At 36.5% G+C, this 21668-nt stretch overlaps 1 protein-coding gene across 2 annotated transcripts in view; it reads left to right on the forward strand.

Moving 5' to 3' along the window:
• LOC117286012 (nesprin-1-like) overlaps nucleotides 1-21668 on the forward strand; it is a 171336-nt gene that overhangs the window by 60252 nt on the left and 89416 nt on the right. For both annotated transcript variants that reach the window (XM_033763310.1, XM_033763311.1), the window contains exon 3: nucleotides 11410-11471. In XM_033763310.1, coding sequence (XP_033619201.1) covers nucleotides 11410-11471 — 62 coding nt within the window. The remainder of the gene's footprint in view (nucleotides 1-11409; nucleotides 11472-21668) is intronic.

Raw genomic sequence — 21668 nt, forward strand, 5'->3', positions numbered from 1 at the left:
CATCTTAAACTTTTACTATTTCTTATGGAAAATGCACTTAGAATCCCTTATTTTGAGTTATACAGTCATTATTTTTATCTGTATTTACTTTACTGTGTCACTGACAGAGCCAGTACCTTCTACATAGGTATAATTTAGTATCTGGTGACCAATCTCTCCCATCCCTCCTCTGCCACCTCCCTCTCCCAGTCCACTGGTAACCACCATTCTACTCTTAACTTCTGCAAGATCAGCTTCTTCAGTTCCCACATATCAGTCAGTAGACTAGGCAGCATTTGTTCTTCTGTGTTTGATTTACTTCACTAGCACAACTCCCCCATTGCACCCTGGCACAATTCCTGAGCTCCACTGGGCTTTCGTTTCCTTGTGTACATCCTGGCTAATGATACCCCCAGCCTCCTCCACCTGTCACCTTACTCAGCAGGTTACTGTGAGAGCCAAATGAGATGTATACACAAAAACATGAAAATGAAGGTGTTTTTCAGATATAAAGCATTTTTATTACTCCATTATGTAATCGTTTTCTTTTGTAACATTTGTATCTACGAATAGAGGAAGAAAAAAGATACCAGGAAAAAATAAAACAATTTTTGCCAAACTACTCAAATTTATTATCTTTATTTAGAACTAAAAGGTATAGAAGGAAGCCACCAGTGGGTAATGCCATAGAAAGCTCAGCTGTTTTTGTCTGTCTCATATTTATTGCCTCTTTCTCTTTATTATGATTGTTTTCTGCATGCAAATCTCTATATTGTACTATACTATACACCGAATTCTTGATCCAGATTTCTAAGAGCCAAGCTTCATTTTCTAATTCAGAATCTTAAAGTTTAGAACTATAATATAGTGCATAAATAGATACATATCATGTATCTGCCCAACCATGGTCTGTCTCCACATTGCAATCAATCTTACAGAGAAGATCACAGATTTCACATTAAATGGATAAAAAGTTATGAATAGCCTTTTCTCAACTTGGATCACTTTTTGCCTAAATTCACTAAGTGATTTACTAAAAAAATTATGAACTTGCCATGTAAGGCTTCAAGGCTGCTGCACCTGTTACCTCCTCCCACACCCCAGAGTACAGATTGTCTGTGAGATTTAATCATCTCTCCATTGTCAGCCCTGGGACTAACGTAGGGCCTGACATATTGGCTGATATATTTCTGTATGAAATCATTCACCTATCCCCACAAATACATTCTAAATCTTTGAATTTTGAAATATTTTCTTGCATTTAGCTGACTGACATGCTGTATAATATCCCTGACCTGGCAATGACAAATTGAAATTCTTACAATAAATTGTTCAGCTTATATTTTTAACTGACAGTGGCCACTTGAAGTCTATGAACTGTATTTTAAATTCATTTTTTGTTTGTTTCTGAATTTTTCCGGCTAAATGCATTCTCTTCTCACCCATTTCTGCCCATCACATAAGACCAGTTTCTAATAACAGAATATCTCAGAAGTCATAGGACATTTTATCATTCATCCTGAAAAAAATCTTGTAACTTCTGTATGACTTTCCATAAAATGTTGCTACGTTAGATATGTTACGTTTTTGTACTTTCAAAGTAAATCCATCTCAGGGTAAAAGATTGTGGCCTAAATAAGAATATTAAACTGTGGGAATGGGCTAATATGTTAACTTTTTGGAATAGCTAATTGGGCAATGATTAATTCAACTGAAACATTGAAAATAAAAGTAAATGCCCATGCTGGCTTATACCCATTGTCACATGTAAATACAAAGCATAGTTTGTATGACTGTGAACTGGGATAATCACGCCCCCACCAAATCTGGCAATGTCTGAAGACATCTTTGATTATCAGGCTGGAGGAGCTGCTGCTGGCATCCAGCAGGTAGAGACCAGAGACACTGCTAAACATCCTGTTGTGCAGAAGGCAGTCTCCCACAGCCAGAATGGCTGCCCAAGATGTCAACAGTGCTGAGGTTGGGAAACTCTAACTTAGGAACTGAAGCAATCATATTCATGTCACCTCACGTGCTTTCAATTTAATGTAACACGGTGCTAAATTGTGCAAGTGTAACTAATGAAATTGGGCTATTTTGATCCTTCCACTAGTTGTACATGCAAAAGAAATACAATTCCTATTCCAAAAACATTAAGAACAATATATCTTTCCTAACATTCACTTGAACAAAAATTGAAGTAGTGTTTAGAACACTCAGAACAGGCAGGACCCCTAAAAAGGTCACTTCATCATTTTCCTCGAGTCACTGCTCCAAAGAGCTCATGATCTTCTCTCTCTCTTTCTCTGTCTTCTCCCATCAGTCCATGCTGGATCTTAGATAGAGACTCCCATGTGCCTTCATTCCTTGCCATTCTGCTTGTCCGTTATTCATTTGAACAGAGCATCAAAGGCTCAGCAGATGAACTGAACCAAGTAATCCTATCTTTCCATTGTGGAACACAGAATGCAGGAGAAGAAAGAGGATTACACACACACACACGCACACACACAAACACACACACACACAGAAAATATGACACATAAATATCCTCGTTTTAGTTAGCCAAAAACTGCTTCAAAACATTGTTGTCTTAAAACAATCATAAGTCATCATGTATGACAATCTAGATTTGTGGATTGGCTGGTTGGATAATTTTACATAGGACATACAATGTGTGATCAAAATTTATGGCATATACTTAAATTTTTTAAAATTTGCTACAGTGAATGACGCATTGCCACTAATTCCTGTCAGAATATTCTCCCCGCTTTCAAACATGTTTTTCCTCATTCCTGCCTTTTCCTGAAGCAGTTCTGGAAGTCTTCTTTCATAAATGTCTTTATGAGCTATGATAAAAAATACAGTGAGCACGGTTGCATGTCCCATCCAATAGAAAGTAGGCTTGTATAAATATTATGCTGTACCCTCACGCACCTTATTCACTCAATCTATGACCATGTGCTGTTGGCTCAAACTGTGGCATGAAGAATGAGATAAATGTGTTCAAATCAAGGGAGAGTATCTGCGGAAGATTAATTGCAATGTGGCTTTTATGGTAACAAATTTTTTAAAATTAAAACATTCATTGTATTTTTCATAATTATATCTACATATATATCATGTATATGTATGTATTATCATATGCATATATATATATGATGGGCCAGGGAATTAGTCTCTGTGGATTCAACGTTGGGGGAAAATGTTTTCATCCAAGGAGGACCATATAATCAGATATGGATGGGGCTAGGATAAAAGAAGTATCAAATGTGTGAGCCTCAGTCTAGTGCCACGATTTGTCCCTTTACCTGGGTTTACCCGTGGCTGAGTTTAGCTGCAGGACTGGCCAAGTCAGAGTGTCCCAGATACCTCACCTGTCTTCCAGTTGACTTTCATTCTCGGATGTGACACCCTTGTTCTTCTCTGCATGGATTCTTGTCCTTCCAAGTAGACTGTTTCTTTACACAGGGATTTAAAGACAGTAATCCAGCAGAACTAAAACAGAAATTGGCAGGTCTCTTAAAGCAAAGGATCAATGAAGTAAGTCTCTTCTGATGCATTATTAATAAAAGTAAGTACGAAAGGGATCAAATTTAAAGGAAGGGAAAATCAATTCAACACTTGACGGGAGGAAAGACAAAGTCGCATTGCAAGGGCAGGTGCCTACTGCAACCAGAGGATTTTGTAGCCATACTTTAAAAACTATTCTCTGGTCACTATGGTTTGCATTCTTCCTACATGCAAAACACAAACACACCCTCTCCAAAAACCACAAGTTACATTCAGCTCCATGTTTGGGATCAAGTTCCAAGTCTAAGATTGTGTCATTTAGATCGGGCAGATACAGGGTATGTTCCAGGTGTAATTCCTCTGAGTCTGTGGCCCTTGGCCCCATTTTCCAACATGCAATGGTGAAAAAGGGGCAGGGTCATTGCAATGGCTCGTTTTGTTCTAAAAGGGATCAAATAGAAGGTGGCACCAGTGAGGTGCACATGGCAACTCTATGAGCAAGATAAGGAAGGAGCAGCACATGATTATGACTAATCATAGTCTTAGTCTTCTCTCTAGCCTCGTGCAGTCATAGTTCCTAAGCTTTCTGTTCTTTTTATTTATTTATTTATTTTTATTTTGGGTGAGGGGTACCGGGGATTGAACTCAGGTCCTTGCGCTTGCAAGGCAGGCCACTTTCTGTTCTTTTTAAATTGTCCTGCCTCCTTAATACAAGCTGGATTCATAAACATTGGTTTGGAGTTCATTATGAAGTTTGAAAGAAACTTTGAACACATATGAGGCTGCTTTGGGCAATGACTTTAAATTTCTTAGAAGGTTGCTTGTCTAGTTGAGCAGGCCTACTAGGCACGACCTTATATCTTTCTAAATTTTCTCTTGTTTTCTCAATTGATTAAAATATAATCAATATATTCAATTGTGAATATGAAATATATTAATTGATATATTTTAAGGTATACTATGTGATGATTTGATATATGTACACATTGTGAAATTATTACTACAACCAAAAATAACACAGCCATGAACAGATAAAGAAAGTTCAACTGGGAATATTATTTAGTTATTAAAAAGGAGGATATGCTGCCATTTGCTACAATATGGATGATTTTGGAAAACATTGTGCAGAAAGAAAGAAAGAAAGAAAGAAAGAAAGAAAGAAAGAAAGAAAGAAAGAAAGAAAGAAAGAAAGAAAGAAAGAAAGAAAGAAAGAAAGAAAGAAAGAAAGAAGGAAAGAAAGAGAAAGAGAAAGAATGAGAGAGAAGCTATATGATCTCACTTATATGATGAATCTAAAAATGTCAAGTTTAAATGTCAAATGTTTAAGTTTTTCACAAGTCTTACCATTGTACCCTTGAGTGATATTACTCTGAAGCTATTTCTTGCTTTGTAAATTATTTTCCTGCAAAATCCAGGAAAAGCAAATCTTATTCTCAATCTTCCATAAGCTAGGCCTTCTGTGTGTTTTGTAACTCATGCTTACAATCAAAACAGTTCTTTCGTTGGTTCATCTTTCTCTTCTGGTGCCTTATAACATGCATCCAAAGGAGCCACTTGACACTTTCGGTGTTCTTCGGGAACCTCTTTAGTCAGATGCACAAGTCCAGGTTACTTCAGATGATAGAATACACAATATACAAACTGCTGTGTCTACTCCTCCAATCATCAAGAGCAATTCCCTCACTGTACTCCTTACCTCACTCAGTCCCAAGGCCAGTACCACATGATTTAGATATTTGACAGAGCAGCACCACATTCCTGGTAATTTCTGTTTCCATCCAATAGTACTGTGCCACAAATTACCACCCAATTTTAGTGGCTTCGAGAAGCAATGATGTTAGGATCCCTCATGTTGCTGTGAGTGGATTGGCTGTTTCTGCCAGCTGTGCCTGGGCTCACTCATAGGGCTGCTTTCGGGTGGAACAAGTGGACGAGACAGCTTACTTAGGTGTCTTGAAGTTGTTGCAGGCTGGCACCTGGAGTGCCTCAGTTCTCCTCCGTGGGCTGTTTTGACCCTTGGGATCCTAAACCAGCTTCCTTATGTAGTACTCACAGGTCAGAGTTCTAAGAACATTAATGCTTCCTAAAGTTCAGCCTCAATTATCACCAAATCATCACTGCAGGCACATTAGGGATCAATGCGATTCTTAAAACCAGCCCAGATTAAAGGAGTGGGGGAAATAAGATGTTTGCTTTAAAAATCTTAACCTTGAGTGATTATAAGCACTGGGAAATTATTTTATTGTGTTGAACTATTCAGTATATCTTAAACTCTGCCCATAAATAACAAAGTCAGTGGTTATTATAGTCATTATCAATCTTTAATTGGGGAAATATAATTCTGAACCCAAAGCAAGTCATTTTACATGGGTCATCCAATTATGGCTTTTAATAATTACTACATTATCACTTTACGCTTTTGTTGTTGATTTCACTGTTAGCCAAATTATTTGGTAGTGGCAAGAAATCCAGCTACATACTCATGTTTAAATATATATCCATCTTTATCATTGAGCTGACTCCATCCACATTAAAAATGGTGAAATTATTTTTGTACGGTAGAGTTGGGGGCAGTATGACTGTAAATATGTGATTTATGTTAAATTTATTTATATTTTCAGGAAATTAGAACCATAGTGTTCTTATTTAAGCCATCACTGTTATTAAAGACATAAAATATAATGATAATATGCAAAAATCATAAACTGTTGGGAGATGTCATGATTGAATCATATTTGATACATTTAATATTTTTGCCAGAAATAATGATTTTGATCTATACGTATCCACTTAAGCAATGTTTATCCTTCTTGGTATTTATATACTAAGTATAACATTAAAGATGAATAAACCTAGGAATTCACTATTTTACTTCTTAGGATTTTTCATGATTCTAACAGAATTCATTATACATCAGTATATACATACTCATGTATAAGGGTGACATGTCTCAAAAGCAGAGACAAAAATAAATTCTTATAGAAGAATTTCTTCAATATAAACTAATTTCAATTACTATTAACATTTTAAAATGTCATCTAATAAAAGTACATTGGCACATATTTTAATATTTTAAATTTAATAACACTATTCATGAGCTAGTGAGAATAGAACTCTACGGTACAGTTTTATGTAACATACTGCATGTGGACAATTCACTGCGAAGCAGAATTGACAGGCGTGGCAGTTATGGTGGAGTTTCAACGCGATCAGCTTTGGGACCTGGGATCTACTCTGGGAGTTGCTGAAACACAGTTCTTCTTGGTGTGTCTGGGTGGCTCATGGAGCTGTGGTCTTGGGGCCTACATCTGGTCCTTTCCCCCTTTTACTCTGTCACTCCTCCCCCTGCCCTGCTTCCCTGCCACCATGAACCAAGCAGCTTTGCTTCACCAAATCCTTCTGTCATGTTTCTTTGTCTGGGAGCCAGCAGATCTTGAACGGAAACTGGGAGATTCTTAAATCTCTCTAACTTGTAGGTATTTGGTATTGTGACTAATACAAAAGGTCATTTACCTGTGTTTAGACAGTGCATGTTTGTGATCGATGGCAAAGGCTTTGCAGTGTCCCATCCCCATCTTTTATTTTGACCTCTCTGTGCCAGGGGAATGCGTAGGTTGTTAGGGTAAAACACAGTGTGTAACATGTGCAGTCCCTACTGGTATGACACATCAGGAGAAGAACTGTTGACTTTAGTTGAGTGTGGTCACATGTTATCACTCCTGCTATGGTGAGCCTCATTTGTGCATTTTGCATGTAACACAATCTTGTCTTGAAATGGGAAAATACTGAAGAAATATCTAAAAGCGTTCCAAGAAATATAGAAATTAAGCACTGAGCCAATTCCTTTTATTTTTCACTACAGAAAGATATTGCCTTGGATTTTGGAGTCATTTCCTCTACCAACATTTTTCAGGGCTATGTGCTTGTATGATCACAGTAGCCTCCAGCTTGTGAAGTTTATATAACCAAATTCTTTTCAAAGAGGACCAAAAAGGGAAGACCAGGAAAGAAGGGCCCAGAGAGTTACTGCCATAAGCATATTGTTAATTTTGCATAGTCTGGTCTTTAAAAATAAATCACAACTCAAGTTATAAGAGAGAGAAAGGGGGATTTGATTCACCTCTAACCAGGAATATCCTTACCCCAAACTGGTTTTAGTTAATCTATTATAACTTTGTATCTGGGGAGCACCCACTTCCTTCTCTGGCTCCACCTCTCCTCTGCCTTGTTGCTGCAATCCTATCTAGAATCTGATAATCTTCCTTCTCCAACAGATATCTGCAAAGCATCCCTGGTGCCTGTACCTTTACTGGTTTTTTATTCTACTTCTGATAGCTTCTTGAGCCATTTTATGCATTTTTCTCCACCTGGACATTTCCTGATATCATGTGATGTTTGATTCAATCATACCTCCTACCTTTAGCTTCTCTGGAACTTCCAGCCCACCTCATTACTCTGTAGAAGAGTTACTTGCTCCTGTATTTATGTTCCCTAGACATCTTTGTGTTCCACCAATGTCAGGGACACCCTGCTTTGAGTTATTGTACAGATGTCTATTCCTTTCATGGTACTGCTAGTTCCTCCCAAGCAGAGGCTCTGTCTCTGTCCCAGTACTTCATTAGCAAATCTATCCATCCATTTCTTTCCTCTTTTGTGAGGGTGGAGAAGACGCTGGGGATTAATCCCAGGATCTCTCATAAGACAAGCAGGTACTCCACCACTGAGTAAAATGAAACCTCTTTCATTTATTTCTTAAATATCTACTGGGAAGTAATAGATAAGAATGTGGGGAAAAAAGTCAGACAACGTGGAGGTGGGAGTGAAGAGGCATCCAGGTGATGGCTTGAGCTGGACTGATGTTGGTACAGATCAGATTAGCGAATAAAACCAGTCACAGATCAGTTCTTTGTTCTCTGTGATCTTTAGAACTAGAGGACTGAATTTACTGGTGGGATAAGATAAATTTTCCTCTGTCCATAACTAAAATACATTTTCAGCAAAATGTGTAAGTTACTGTCTTTAGTAAAATAACGGCAGGTGTAGGGATTAACATGTGAAAGACCACATTAAAAAGTTGTTTTGAAATGCTGAAGACAGGAAAATCAGCAAGTAGATTATTACTAATTAAATATATTTAAAATGCATAAGTACTATGAAATATTCATTTCATATTCACATGTATCATTTTATAATGAGGTATATAAAAGGAAAACCTGAAAAACCCATAACATAGGAGTTAGTTTGGTTGTCAACAACATTATAAGGAATCATTGTTGATCATAACTTTTTAGAGTGAAAGTTGGTAGACATTCATGCATGTCTATAGTACTTCTACAATTTAAATTATTTTTGCTTTTGGAATCAGATTCAATTACCAAATCATCAAGTATATTCTTCTGATTTTATGTCAAAAATAAGAATTGTCTGACATAATTAAGTTTTAGAATTATTTTTCATTTAGGAAAATAGTAAAATTAGAAAATGTTTAATTAGAACTCAACTGGCTGTATCTGATAAATATTAGAGGTAGATTTTTACAGACCAGTGAAATCTGTTTTTCCATACAAGATAAAAGGAGGTATGAAGAGCATTTGACATTTAGATATATACAATGCCACCAAAAAGATAATCTGAGCTTTCTAGAGAAGGACTTTTTGGTGAACTCTAAATATAAACTCAGAGACTTGCCATCAGGTGAAACCATTACAGTGCAGCACTTTCTAATGGAAGGTGGTAGCAGAAAACAAAGCAATGTAAAATCAGGAGGTAATACAGCATTGCTAGTTATTCTTAAATTTATAACATCCTGCACACACTTAATTTACATTTACATTTCCAAAAATGACATCTTGGTTTATAGAAGGTTCTAATCTCAAATTGTATCAGTATTTGCACACACTCTGTAACAGTATCTATTGTCTTTTTAGATTTAGAATTTCAGTTAATGTAGTATAAACCTCTGAATTCCATAAACTCAGTTTGATTAGCCAATGTTATTTTTGCTGTAATATGACTCTGGTTATACAATCTGAAGTATCCCTGGTCAAAGCCAAATTTATTTAACCATGGGCTTGCCATTTCCATGTAATTAATATTTGATAAGTCTAATACACCAATTTTATGTTATACTTGAGTAGCTGTTATGGTATCAGACTTCTAGAGTCTAAAACATGACTGTGCCTGGGTGATCTTGGCAAAAATATAGAAATTCAATATGTCTCATTCAATGTGCTTTTATATCCAAAATTGAAACTGTAATAGTTCCTAATATGTGTTTGTTATAAAAACTGAGTTAATTCACATAATATCTACAATAGTGGTTACATATATAATTAATTTAAATACTTAAACTATAATGTAACCCGCATGTGCACACACATACAAACATATGTAGGTATTAAGACCTGGTAAACAGGAAACATTGCCTATTATAAACCAGTTTGTTTTTATTATGCATTTTAATACGCATTTTGTTAAAACAAGAATGCACTTTGAAAATATATTAGAAATAATGACATTCGACAAATTTTATGGCTATATCCACAATTTTCTCAAATTAAAAGATCTTGTTATTGATTTTATTCATTCATTTTGTTCATGCCTGTTTGTCACATTGGTGAAATTCACATTTGAGCAAACACTCAGACCCCCTGAGATGAAGCCTGGGCAAGGTCAGATCTAGAAATGTGGACTTGAGCATCCTTCCTCAAAGAGAGAGGAATTGGGATTGTGTCTTCTTCATCTCCACCTCCCACAAGATCTGAGTGTTTAACAAATAGCTGACAGCTAGGTAGATGTCAGACAGTGAACAGATTTCACCCCTTTTTTCTAAGGTGTTGCATGGTATCGCTCCTTGACCTTCATCTCTTTAAACCTCTAGTTAAGTCTTCCTGGGCTCTATTATTTTCCTTCTAAGTTAGTCTTCTCTTGCTGTGTAACAAATCACCACAGTCTGAGCAGTTTAAGACCGCCCATTTGTCTCCACATTTTGGTGGGTTTGGAGTCCGTGCACAGTGTAGCCACACCTTTCTGGGGTCTAGCAGGCTTTCGTCTCATCCCCAGGCTCTGCTAGGGAAGATCTGCTTTTGACCTTGTTCACTGTCCACAGAATTCATTCCCTATGGCTGTAAGACTAGGGCCCCACCTCTTACTGGACATGGCAGGAGGTCCCATTCCTAAAAGGGCTCAAGGTTCCCAGCATGAACCCTCCTTACTAGCTTTACAGCATAGCTAATTAATATGACACAGCATAGCTCCATACCTGCTTGGTGCTTCGAGGCCAGCAGGAGAACAGCTCAAGTACGTAAAATAATGTGATCATGGCTTGACATCCTAGTCCCTCAGGCACATTCTATAAATAAGAAGCAAACTGCCCACTGTCTGCCTACATGAAAGCGTGGACGCTGGGAGGTGGAGATATGGGGCAGTCCCCTCATTCCCCGTTGTGTATAGGTTCCTGTAATGGCTCCTTGATGCAGCTCTTTCTTACTGCATTACTGCCCAACTCCACAAGACAGAGGCCCTCGCTTATCCATCTTTCCATCTTTCACGGCACAGACATCGTCCTGCTTGTCTCTCTGTACCCTTTTGCATCTGACATAAACCTTGACACTTAGTTGGTCTCCATAAAGTTTCTTCTTAATAACTTCATTAAGAGATAATTCATGAGTGAACTTTCAATAACTGAATGAAGGTAAGCATGGGCTAACATCTCATAAATTGCAAAGTATTTGCTGATAAATTTAAAAGAATTAGTCTAGTTGGTTATATATTGAAAGTTTTCTTGCTCCTTCAAGACAATGATTGATAAAATGATTTAGAAGATAAAATAACTTTATGATTATTTCTAGTTATACAACTGTTTTTTCATGATATACCTTCATAACACATTGTGTTATCTATGTGTTTTCTTTCTAGATGAACAAGAGATTGTACAAAAACGAACTTTCACAAAGTGGATCAATTCTCACCTGGCCAAGGTAAAAGAACAACCCAGAATTAAAAGGTTATGTACCTTAAGGTTCAGCATAAAGGAATGCCTGTGTCATGGTTGTCACTATTACTGACCATGATATCAGTGATCCTTTCAGTCAGTATAACAGTTGCCAATGCGTGAGAGTCACTAGCCTTGTCGCTGAGAAGAAATGATTCAATAGCTGGTGAGGAACAGTTATGTCCCATCACTTCTATAAATCTGAGGAAGTAGTTCATCCAAATATTACTTCTGTACTAATGTGTGTGTCATATCAAAGAGAAATTTTACCCTGAACTGTGATCCATGTGTATTTGTTCCTGCTGCTGACAGAAGGAAACAATAAATGGCCACCACTGAGCAGAGCATTTTATCTGCAGAGATAATGGCTGCATCTCTGCTCCCCTCCAGGTGCTTGAATGCAAAAGTGACCACGGAGGCAGGATATCAGAAAGACAAATCACTCTGAGATTACCTGTTATAGGTGTATGCAGTGACTGTGAGTCTGCACATCACAGTGTCATGGAACATAAGTGCAATATAAAATAAAGTTCAGTCTTAGCTCATGACAGTATAATTAAGTTCTTATGCTGCTGGTGGAAAGGCAAGAAATCAAGAAGCATCACATTAGCAGAAATAAATTCAGATGATAGGACATCTGCAAATGGCACCTCTATAGCATATAAGCACAATCCAGTGGGAACATTTTGATCAGAGACTTCCACTGCTGTCATTTAGATCTGAAACATCCCTCCAAGACCCAGTGTTAAAGACTTTGTCCCAGGTTGGCATAACTTGGAGGTGGTGAAAACTTTAAGAGATGAGGATTACCTCGGGGTCTTCTGATCCCTGGGATAGGCCCTTGAAGGAGAGAACAGGAGCCATTGTCTTCTTCCTCTGTTCTGAATCCTACCTGTGAGATATGTGGCTCCTCCACCTCCACCATATGCTGCCATATAAAATGGCCAGCTGATCATGTACTGCAATCTCCAAGACTGTGATCAAGCCAAAATTAACCCTTTTCTCTTTATAAGTTGATTGTCTTAGGTTTTTTATTATAGTAATAGAAAGCTAATACATCTCCAAAGCCATTTTTAATAGCTCAGAAGCAAACAACATATAGCAGTTTTAGTCCCAATCTACACATTGGTGGCTTACTTTGTTTCTAGGCTGGGATTTTGAGAAGGGTAAGTTAGCAAGACACTTTCCCAGGCCTTAGGAAGCTCACCATTCATCAAAGAAAGAAGACTAAAATGATGTATCTAGGTTCAGGGGAAAGTGAGATCATTCTTCCTGTCATCTTTTTCCAAAAACCACTTTGTGAGAGGGTTGCACCCAGAATCTGTCCTATAAAAAAAAAAAAATCAGTGAATCAGTTGCCTTCAGGACTTTGGGAGTCATTTTCCCAAGCTCTTGTTTGGTGCCAGCCTGCTACAACTTCTTTTACAGAATTCTCAATGATTAGGGAAGACTTGTTCTCCAAAATGAAAGTAGATTTATTGTTTCTTCATATTGTAAAGTACATAATTTTAAATAATATTAGTAATAAACTCCTTAAGAAATGTAAGGAAGTAAAATCACCTTAAATTATACAATCTAAATATACTCATGACTCAAACATTGTTCATCATTTTTTATGTGGTTTTATAGGATAGTCTTCTGGGGCCCTCTATTTCACTTAATATACCTTTTCATGATAAAAGATAGAAAATGGCTGAATAAATTTTATGATACAGTCTTTTATGAGTTATGAAGTTGACTATTGATGGTCATTTAGCTGGCTTCCAGTTGTCTGACATTACATAAAATATTTGACCATACATCTCTGTACACTATGTGATATTTTTTTTCTTAGGAGAAATTTATATAAAGAGATACAGAGTTAAGAGATATGTTCAGTTATAATTCTAATATATCCTAAGCGCTTTTGAGAATCTCTACTTCCATGCCCTGTCAATGCCCTTACAAAATTTGAGAGTATTTTTCAATTTTATTGGTGAAAATAGTTTGCAGTTAATTTCTTTCATATTTCTAGTTTTTAAAAATAGAGGTTGAATATCATTTGGAAACTTTTAAGTTGTGTATCTTGGGATGCAATTTCATATGTACTGAACACTTCAAAAGATGGGAGACTCAGAATGCATGCCATGGCAGACAGGCTATGAAGGGCACTTGGGGAGGGACTCGTATGTGCAAGTAACTATATTTCCAGGTTTGTTTTCATAACTGCTTTGTCGTTGTTTTCAGTTGCTTTGCATATCTACGTGATTGTTCTTTTTTTAATTCATTTTATTGGTGTGTTAATAATAATGACATTCATTGTTGGAAATTTGTTCCTTTACATAATCCATCTTGGTTCTAATTTCTTCCCCATTCCCCTGCCTTCACTTCAACCCCTCCACCCTCCCTATCTGCAAAGGCTTTGTTTTCATTTCTTCATTTTCTGGTATTAATTTCATTCCCTTCTTTCCTTGCTCTTACCCCATCCATTTCCCCTTCCTCTTTGTCCCTTTTCTTCTTATTTCACATTGTCTATTATACCTTTTACTCCTTACTTACACTTTCAATTTCTCACACTAGAGAAACTATTTAATATATACATGCGTGTCCTATATCACTTAAGAGTACGGCTTCAATGTGCATCCATTTAGCTTTACATGTCTCCAATTTCTCATTTTTTATATCTTAGTAGTACTCCACTTTATTAAAAAATAAAACACACACATTTTCTTTATCCAGTCTCTCACTGATTGATAGGCAATTGGGCTGCTTCCAAGTTTTAGCTATAACAAATTGTGCTGCTATGAACATGGGTGCACATATTTCACTATGGTACTATTCTTTCAATTCTTTGGGGAAGATACCCAGTAGGGGAATAGCTGGATCAAATGGGACTTCCAATCCTAGTTCTTGAAGGTATCTCCATACTGATTTCCACAGTGGTCGCCCCAGTCAACACTCTCACCAGTAGTGGAGCAGGGTTCTTCTTTCCTCACAGCCCTGCCAGCGTTTGTAATTGTTTGATTTTATGATAGCAGCCATTCATTTTGGGGTGAGGTGGAATCTCAGAATTGTTTTCATCTGCATCTCTCAAATGACCAGTGATGTTGAACATTTTTTCATATGTTTATTTGCTATTTCTACTTCGTCTGAAAAGTGTCTGTTGATTTCAGTTGGCTATTTTTGGATTGGGTCTTTAAATTTGAGGGGGGTCATATTTTTTTTAAAGTTCTTTATTTATTCTGGATAGTAGACCTTTGTCTGAGGAACAGCTGGTGGAGATTTTTTCCACATTGTGGGTTGTCTTTTCACACTGTAGGTTGTTTCTCTTGCTGTGCAGAAGTTTTTTAATAAGAAGACATTCAACTTGTTGATTGTGCTAGCTCACAGACTACAGAAGTTTTGTTCATAAAATCTTCTCCTACATCAGTGTCTTCAAGAGTTCTACCTAACCTGTTTCTTTTTTAATATTTAGATCTTTAATCCATTTTGATTTAAATTTAGTACATGGTGAGAGATATAGGTCTAGTCTTAGTCTTTGGCAAGTTGGAAACCCAGTTTTTCCAGCACCATTTATTAAAGAGGCTATCTTTCCTCCAGTGAGGGTGTTTGGCTCCTTTATCAAAGATGAGGTGGCTGAGTGCGTCTGGAGTTATCTCTGCATCTTCTAATCTGTTCCACTGGTCCTCATGTCTGTTTCTTAGCCAGTACCATGCTGTTTTTATCACAGTAGCTTCATAGTATAGTTTCAAGTTGGGGATTGTGATACCCCCAACTTCTCTTTGTTGCCTAGAACTGCTTTTGCTATTTAGGTCTCTTCTTGTTCAAAATTAATTTTTGGATTATTTTCTTAAGGTCTGCAAAGTATGCTGCTAGGACTTCAATTGGGATTGCATTGAATCTATATAGTATTTTTGGAAGTATGGCCATTTTCCCTATGCTGATTCTCCCTACCCAGGAGGAAGGGATGATTTTTCACTTTCTGATATCCTCATCAATTATCTTTTTTTTCAGAGTGCTGTGGTTTTCATAGTAGATGTCTTTGATTCCTTTTATGAGGTTGATTCCTAGGTATTTTCAATTTTTTGAATGCTGTTAAGAAAGCAATTGATTGCCTCATTTCTCTCTCAGTGAATCTGTTTTCCATATACAGAAAAGTGATCAATTGCTATGCATTAACCTTGTATCCAGTTACTTTACTGAATTTAGTTATTAAGTCTAGAAGACTTCTGGTGGAGTTCTTGGGGTCTTCTATGTAGAGTATCATGTTATCTGCAAATAGTGACATGTGACTTCTTCTTTTCCTATCTTTATCCCTTTTATTTCCGTCTCTTGTCTAATTGCTGTGGCAGTTTCCAAAACTATATTGAACAGGGGTGGTGATTGTGGACTTCCTTGTATTGTTCCTGACTTTAGCATGAAGTTTTTCAGTTTTTGACCATTTAGTATGGTATTGGCTGATTTTTTTTTAATTGAGTTTATTGGTACAATCTAGGTATACAATACAGTTACATTCATTATTGGGATCCTGTACCTTTACATGATAGGTCTTGATTCTCATTTTTTCCCCTTGTCCCTGCCCTCCCTTTGTTGGTTGTTTTTTATAGATGGCTTTTATCAGATTGAGGTAAAGATCATCTATTCCAATTTTTTATAGGGTTTTTATCATGAGTGCATGTTGGATTTTGTCGAATGCATCTATTGAGATGATCATATAGTTTTTATCCTTGGCTCTATTAATATTGTATATCACATTTATTGATTTGCATATGTTGAACCATCCCCATATCCCTGGGATAAATCTGATTTGGTCAGCGTGTATGATCTTCTTGATGATCTTCTGTAGTCTATTTGCCAGTATCTTATTAAGGATTTTTGCATCTGTGTTCATTAGTAAGATTGGCCTATAGTTCTTTTTGGTGGGGTCTTTCTCTGCTTGGGGATCAAGGTGATGCTTGCTTCCAGGAATGATATTGGGAGTATTGCTTCCCTTTCAATTTCACTGAAGAGTTTAAACAGCAGTGGTAGTAGCTCCTCTCTAAATATCTTGTAGAATTCATCAGTAAAGCCATCAGGGCCCAGGCTTTTCTTAGTTGGTAAGATTTTCAATTTCCTTGGTTGATATTGGGTTGTTTAGAATTTTAGGTTATCTTTATTCTACTTTGGTAATTCATACAAACTAAAAATCTGTCCATTTCTTTTTTATTTTCCATCTTATTGGCATAAAGTTTTTTAAAGTAGATATTGATGATCCTCTGGATTTCTGCTTTATGATCTCAGAAATATTCTTTCTAAATATCTAAGTCCTACCTGTGATTGGTAGTGCAAGCCTCTCTAGTCCATGAAATCATTTCTGATCACATGTGAAAAAGTGAACCTGCCTCTTGGTATGTGAACCAAACATGTCCAAGTTGCCCCTGCACCTGTCCTCCTGCCTCCCACATTCCTGGCTTTCCTGACTCTGGTGTTGAAGAATTTCAGACTCCTGTCCCTTCTCCAAAACCAGATTAATTTATACTTAAAAAAAAATCTCACCTTAAAGAAGATGTATTTTTTCTATAAAATGGAGTACTACTTAGCCATAAAGAACAAGAAAATAGTCACTCATGGGAAAATGGATGCATATTGAAGCCATACTCTTAAATGAAATAAATAAGACACACGTGTGTAAATACCAAATAGTTCCTCTGGTGTGAAAAACTAAAAATGTAAATAAGATCCAAATGGTATAATTAACATGTGAAATAGGAAGAAAAGGGCTAAAGGTGTAGGAGAAGTGGGAAGGGTAGGGGAAAGGATATAAGGGAAAATAAAAAATATGAGAAAATGAAAAAATGGAAACAAAGTTTTTGCAAATAGGGAAGGGTGGAGGGGATGAAGGGAGGGCAGGGGTATGGGGAAAAAAAATGAGAACCAAGATCTGTCATGTAAAGGTACAAGCTCCCAATGATGAATGGAACTGTACTATATACCTAAAAAGTACCAATAAACTCAATGAGGGAAAAAAAAAATCTCACCTTCCCAACAACACAGAGAAGTTGTAAGCATTGTAAGATTTTTAAGGCATATGCTAATTCTTGGAATTTCTTTATAAATCCTTATAGCTCTGTGCATAGTGCTGAATAGTGTACAGACATATTTAAAAACAAAACAAAACAAAAACACAACAAAGTGTTTTTACCTTTTCTTACTTCATTTGAAAGGAAATAGATTAGATGGTGAAAAACTTAAATAACAATTATTTTTAGGCACTGTGCCCAGTGTTTAGCACAGGTTACTCGACAGCATGTGCTACCACACCACTGGAAATATATGCTACTGAGATTTGAATCCAGATAAGAATCTAAAGTCAATCTGTTCCCCTATACTTTTTGGATGAAAGGTCAGAAAATTTTCATATCCACATTTACAACCTTATATTATAACCTGAATCTAATAGAGATTTTTTGTTTCTTTTTTATCCTCTATATTTTTTGTTTTTGTGTTTTGCTTTGTAAGGGTCATTTTAAAAACTAAGTACTGGAACAGAAGAATAATAACTTGCTTCTTATCTTGAACTTACTTGTGTCAACACTGTACTATTTTGCTAAACATAGCCCCGACCTACAAAATCATTAGAGGTTATTTTCTTTTTCTGACCCAAATATTTGGAAAATATTTTGAAAATCAGATCTGGCCCAGTTTTCTGCTTTAGTGACTAATAAAAGAATTTAGAGATGGCTCTAGAGTTTATGCCTATGGCTGTGTCTGTCTCAGCAGATGATCACATAATTGCTTTTTCATTTCTGTCTAAGCTATCCTTTACCAACATTATTCCTTTTTTTACTTTCCATTTCCAGCCCCCCCATTTCCCCTTCCAATTTTTTCCATCACATGTCATCTCTGCCCCTTCATCACCAGTCTGCCAACCCAGCTCCAACACATTTCCCATGTCCATCTCACCTGCCCTTCCCTACTTTTATCTCCATTATCATCTGTTTTATCTGTATCCTCTCTGTAAAAATACAGTCAGCCTGCAAATCCTAGTCTTTGCGTTCTCGTCGAGGTCGCATTAATGTACACTCTCAAACTGAAATTGTAGGAACACCTCCCTCTGTCTTTTAGTGTGCTCATTTGCCTATGAGGATTCTGGGAATGGTAATATCTCACTAACAGAAGCAAGGTCAGCTTCATGTATCATCTGGCTTCTGGACCAGATGTGTTTGTGAGAATGTGAGGCTTGCTCTTAAAGCCATATGAAGTATGCTTGGTCCCACTCCTTAGTACACATAAACATGAACAAGTGCATGGACACACACACACACACACACACCATTAGCTATTCTCTGCAGAAGCGTGTGTTCTGCTCAGTGTCTCACTAAGTCTCTCATGAATATAGCATGTTAAAATTTTGGTCCTAGGCTTCTGATTATTATCAGCAACACACCAGTATCTTCCTCAGACAACCGGTCTTCAGTCACAGAATAATCCTGAAGCCATACTTAGAGTAAAAACATTTCTCTTTAGAAAAATTATCCACAAAGAAGAAATTTGGCAATATTTCTTTCTTTTTCAGAGCTTCTTGATGTGAAGTTTCTCTGTCCTCCTTGCTTATTAAATAACGTAGGCAGAAGGTTTGTCTGATAATTAACAAGCATCCCCAGGGATGGAGCCATAACTTGCTGTGATCATAGAATGTACTGGATGTCCTGTAGTTGTGGGTCAGGTTGTGTCTGGTTTGGTGTGTTATTTGTGCATTCATTTTTCTACTTTGTCTAATAATTACTCTGTCTACTTCTCTAGTGATATGGGTCCTATTCTGTGCATTCTGGCTGGGTGCCCTAAGTACCAAAGATGTATTTCTTACAGTTCCAGGGGCTGGGAAACCCAAGATCAAACTTTGTTTTTTGATGAAGGTCTTCTTCCTGGATTACCAACTGTTGTCTTCTCCCTGTGCCTCACATGGCTGAGAAACAAAAAGCTCTTTATCTTCTTATGAGAATGCCAACCAATTCCATTGCAAGGTCCCCACTTTTTGACTCTATTCAAAACTGCTTACTTCCCAAAGAGCCCACCTCTAAATGCTACCACAGTGGAGATTGGGCCTCAGTGGATCCAGAGAGGACACAAATATTTAGGGCATAATGAGGTTCAAGTTTAATCTGTCAATGCATTAAAGCAAATGAAAATTTCTGTTCAATTTCTAACAAAGGCCTGGGAATTTAAATCTGGAAAGATGGCAGTCATGGGCTTGGAATTCCTGTTATATATATAGCTCTGAGCTTGGTGGGTTTTTGTTTTTTCAGATAATCTGACAAGTAACTTAAGAGTTAAATTGTATTTTAGTCTTTGGCTATATTTCTCCTCTTCCTATGATTTTCTGTTGACATCTACCAATAAATGTAAAAAAAAAAATCCATGTTGAACATATTTTTAATGCTGGTAAATAGTTTTTAAGTCCTTTGTTATTAACGCAGAATGATGTGCCAAGTCATTTATCTCTGAGAATAACAGAGGAGAAAAATGCTAAATTGGCCTAGAAAAGGAAAGTTTTAATTTTTTCCTGGAATGCCATTTACAAATATTTTATAGAATCTTTGTCAGAGAACTCTTGAACATACTCACTGGAATTTTTATAGACTTGGAGAATAATAAATCCTAAATTTGTGCGTGTGTATGTATGTGTGCTGCTGGGAATTAAGTCGCAGGGCTTTGCTCGTGTTAGGCAAGCACTTTATCATCGGGCTACATCTCCTACCTTTTGAATTTTTTATTTTGAGACAAATCATATTAAGTTGGTCAGGTTGGCCCCCGAGAGTAGGTAGGCATTTAGGTGTGTGCCACTGCACCCAGCTAAGATTTTTAAAGCAATCTAAATCTAAAAACAGTTTTTAAGAAATTATATTAAAGGATAATTTGTAGAAAGAAAGCATATCTTTTCTTAAAATCTGCTTTTCAAATTGACCATTTACAAAAATATATTTAACAATAAGTGGTGGCAGTTCTGAGAGCTGAGAGGCTGAGTTGAACAGCAAAAGGACCGGTCCTCCTGCCTTTCCCAAGCTCATTCAGTTCTGAATGCATCCAGAGATGTTCAGAGATAATTATGGAGGCAAACTTGGGTTTATTTTTAAGAGAAAAATTTCATTATTGTTTTTGACTGCTTTTCTCAGTTATAAATTAAGATAAACAGTTTACTTAAAATGAAATAAAATAATCAACTATTTGCTGGTGACATTTCATTCTATTATAGCAATTATTTATAAATATTATGACAACAGTTGTGAAGAGATAAAATGCAAATGCAAGCTCAATATGTTTTTTAAAATATATTTTTCTTAAACCAAATATCTGACTAAAAGGATGGAAACCTATGGATTTTGTAGGTCTGTTTTGATGCCATTTTTAGTGCACAGATGTAGATTATTCAAACTTGTGTGGATAATTATCTGTTCAGTTTTAATATTTACTTTGTTTCAAATTGAATTCTTTATGCCTCTGTAATTATGCAAAACATTGGAAATCACAAATAGTCAATATACTGTAATATAACATTAACAAAATTAATGTGTTATAGTTACTTAACATACCAGATCATTCTTTTCACCAGGTCATTCTTCTTAGGGATTGGGCTCAGTGTTTAAACATGGAACCTATAATTTTCTTTTTCATGAAGAAGAAACTTGTGTCATTCTACTTCATTAGCTCTGTTAATGAAAGAAGGTAGAATATTTCTCTTATTTAGGCAAGTATAGATTTTGAATGATGACTCTGTAAACATAGGTTCCTGATTAAGGTCTTGCTTGTGAGCATTCATTGAAATGTTTCTGTATTGTGGAGATGCTTTTTATTGAGTATTCACCCAGTGCCAGTTATGGTGCCTTAAAAAATTTCCCTTTTATTTAATCCTTATAACAACATTCAAATATATTTATTTTTCACTATTTTACAGATTATGATCCTGAGATTTAGAATTGATTAATAAGTTCATGGTCACCAAGTGACTTGAGTTATTCATGACTATGGTTATTCATTCACCTTTAATCCCAGTACTCAGGAGGCTGAGGCAGGAGAATCACTGTTAATTTGAGGCCAGCCTGGCTATATAGCAAGACCTTCACTTCCTGCCCCCCAAATCCGATAACAGTATTAAAAACAAGCAAATGACACAGTCATATTTTAGCTCTATAACGTCTACGTGTAAGCTCTATCAGTTTATGTTGGG

This window comes from Fukomys damarensis, unplaced genomic scaffold (assembly GCF_012274545.1).
Source record: "Fukomys damarensis isolate Sample0158 unplaced genomic scaffold, DMR_v1.0_HiC HiC_scaffold_14, whole genome shotgun sequence".
NCBI lineage: Eukaryota > Metazoa > Chordata > Mammalia > Rodentia > Bathyergidae > Fukomys > Fukomys damarensis.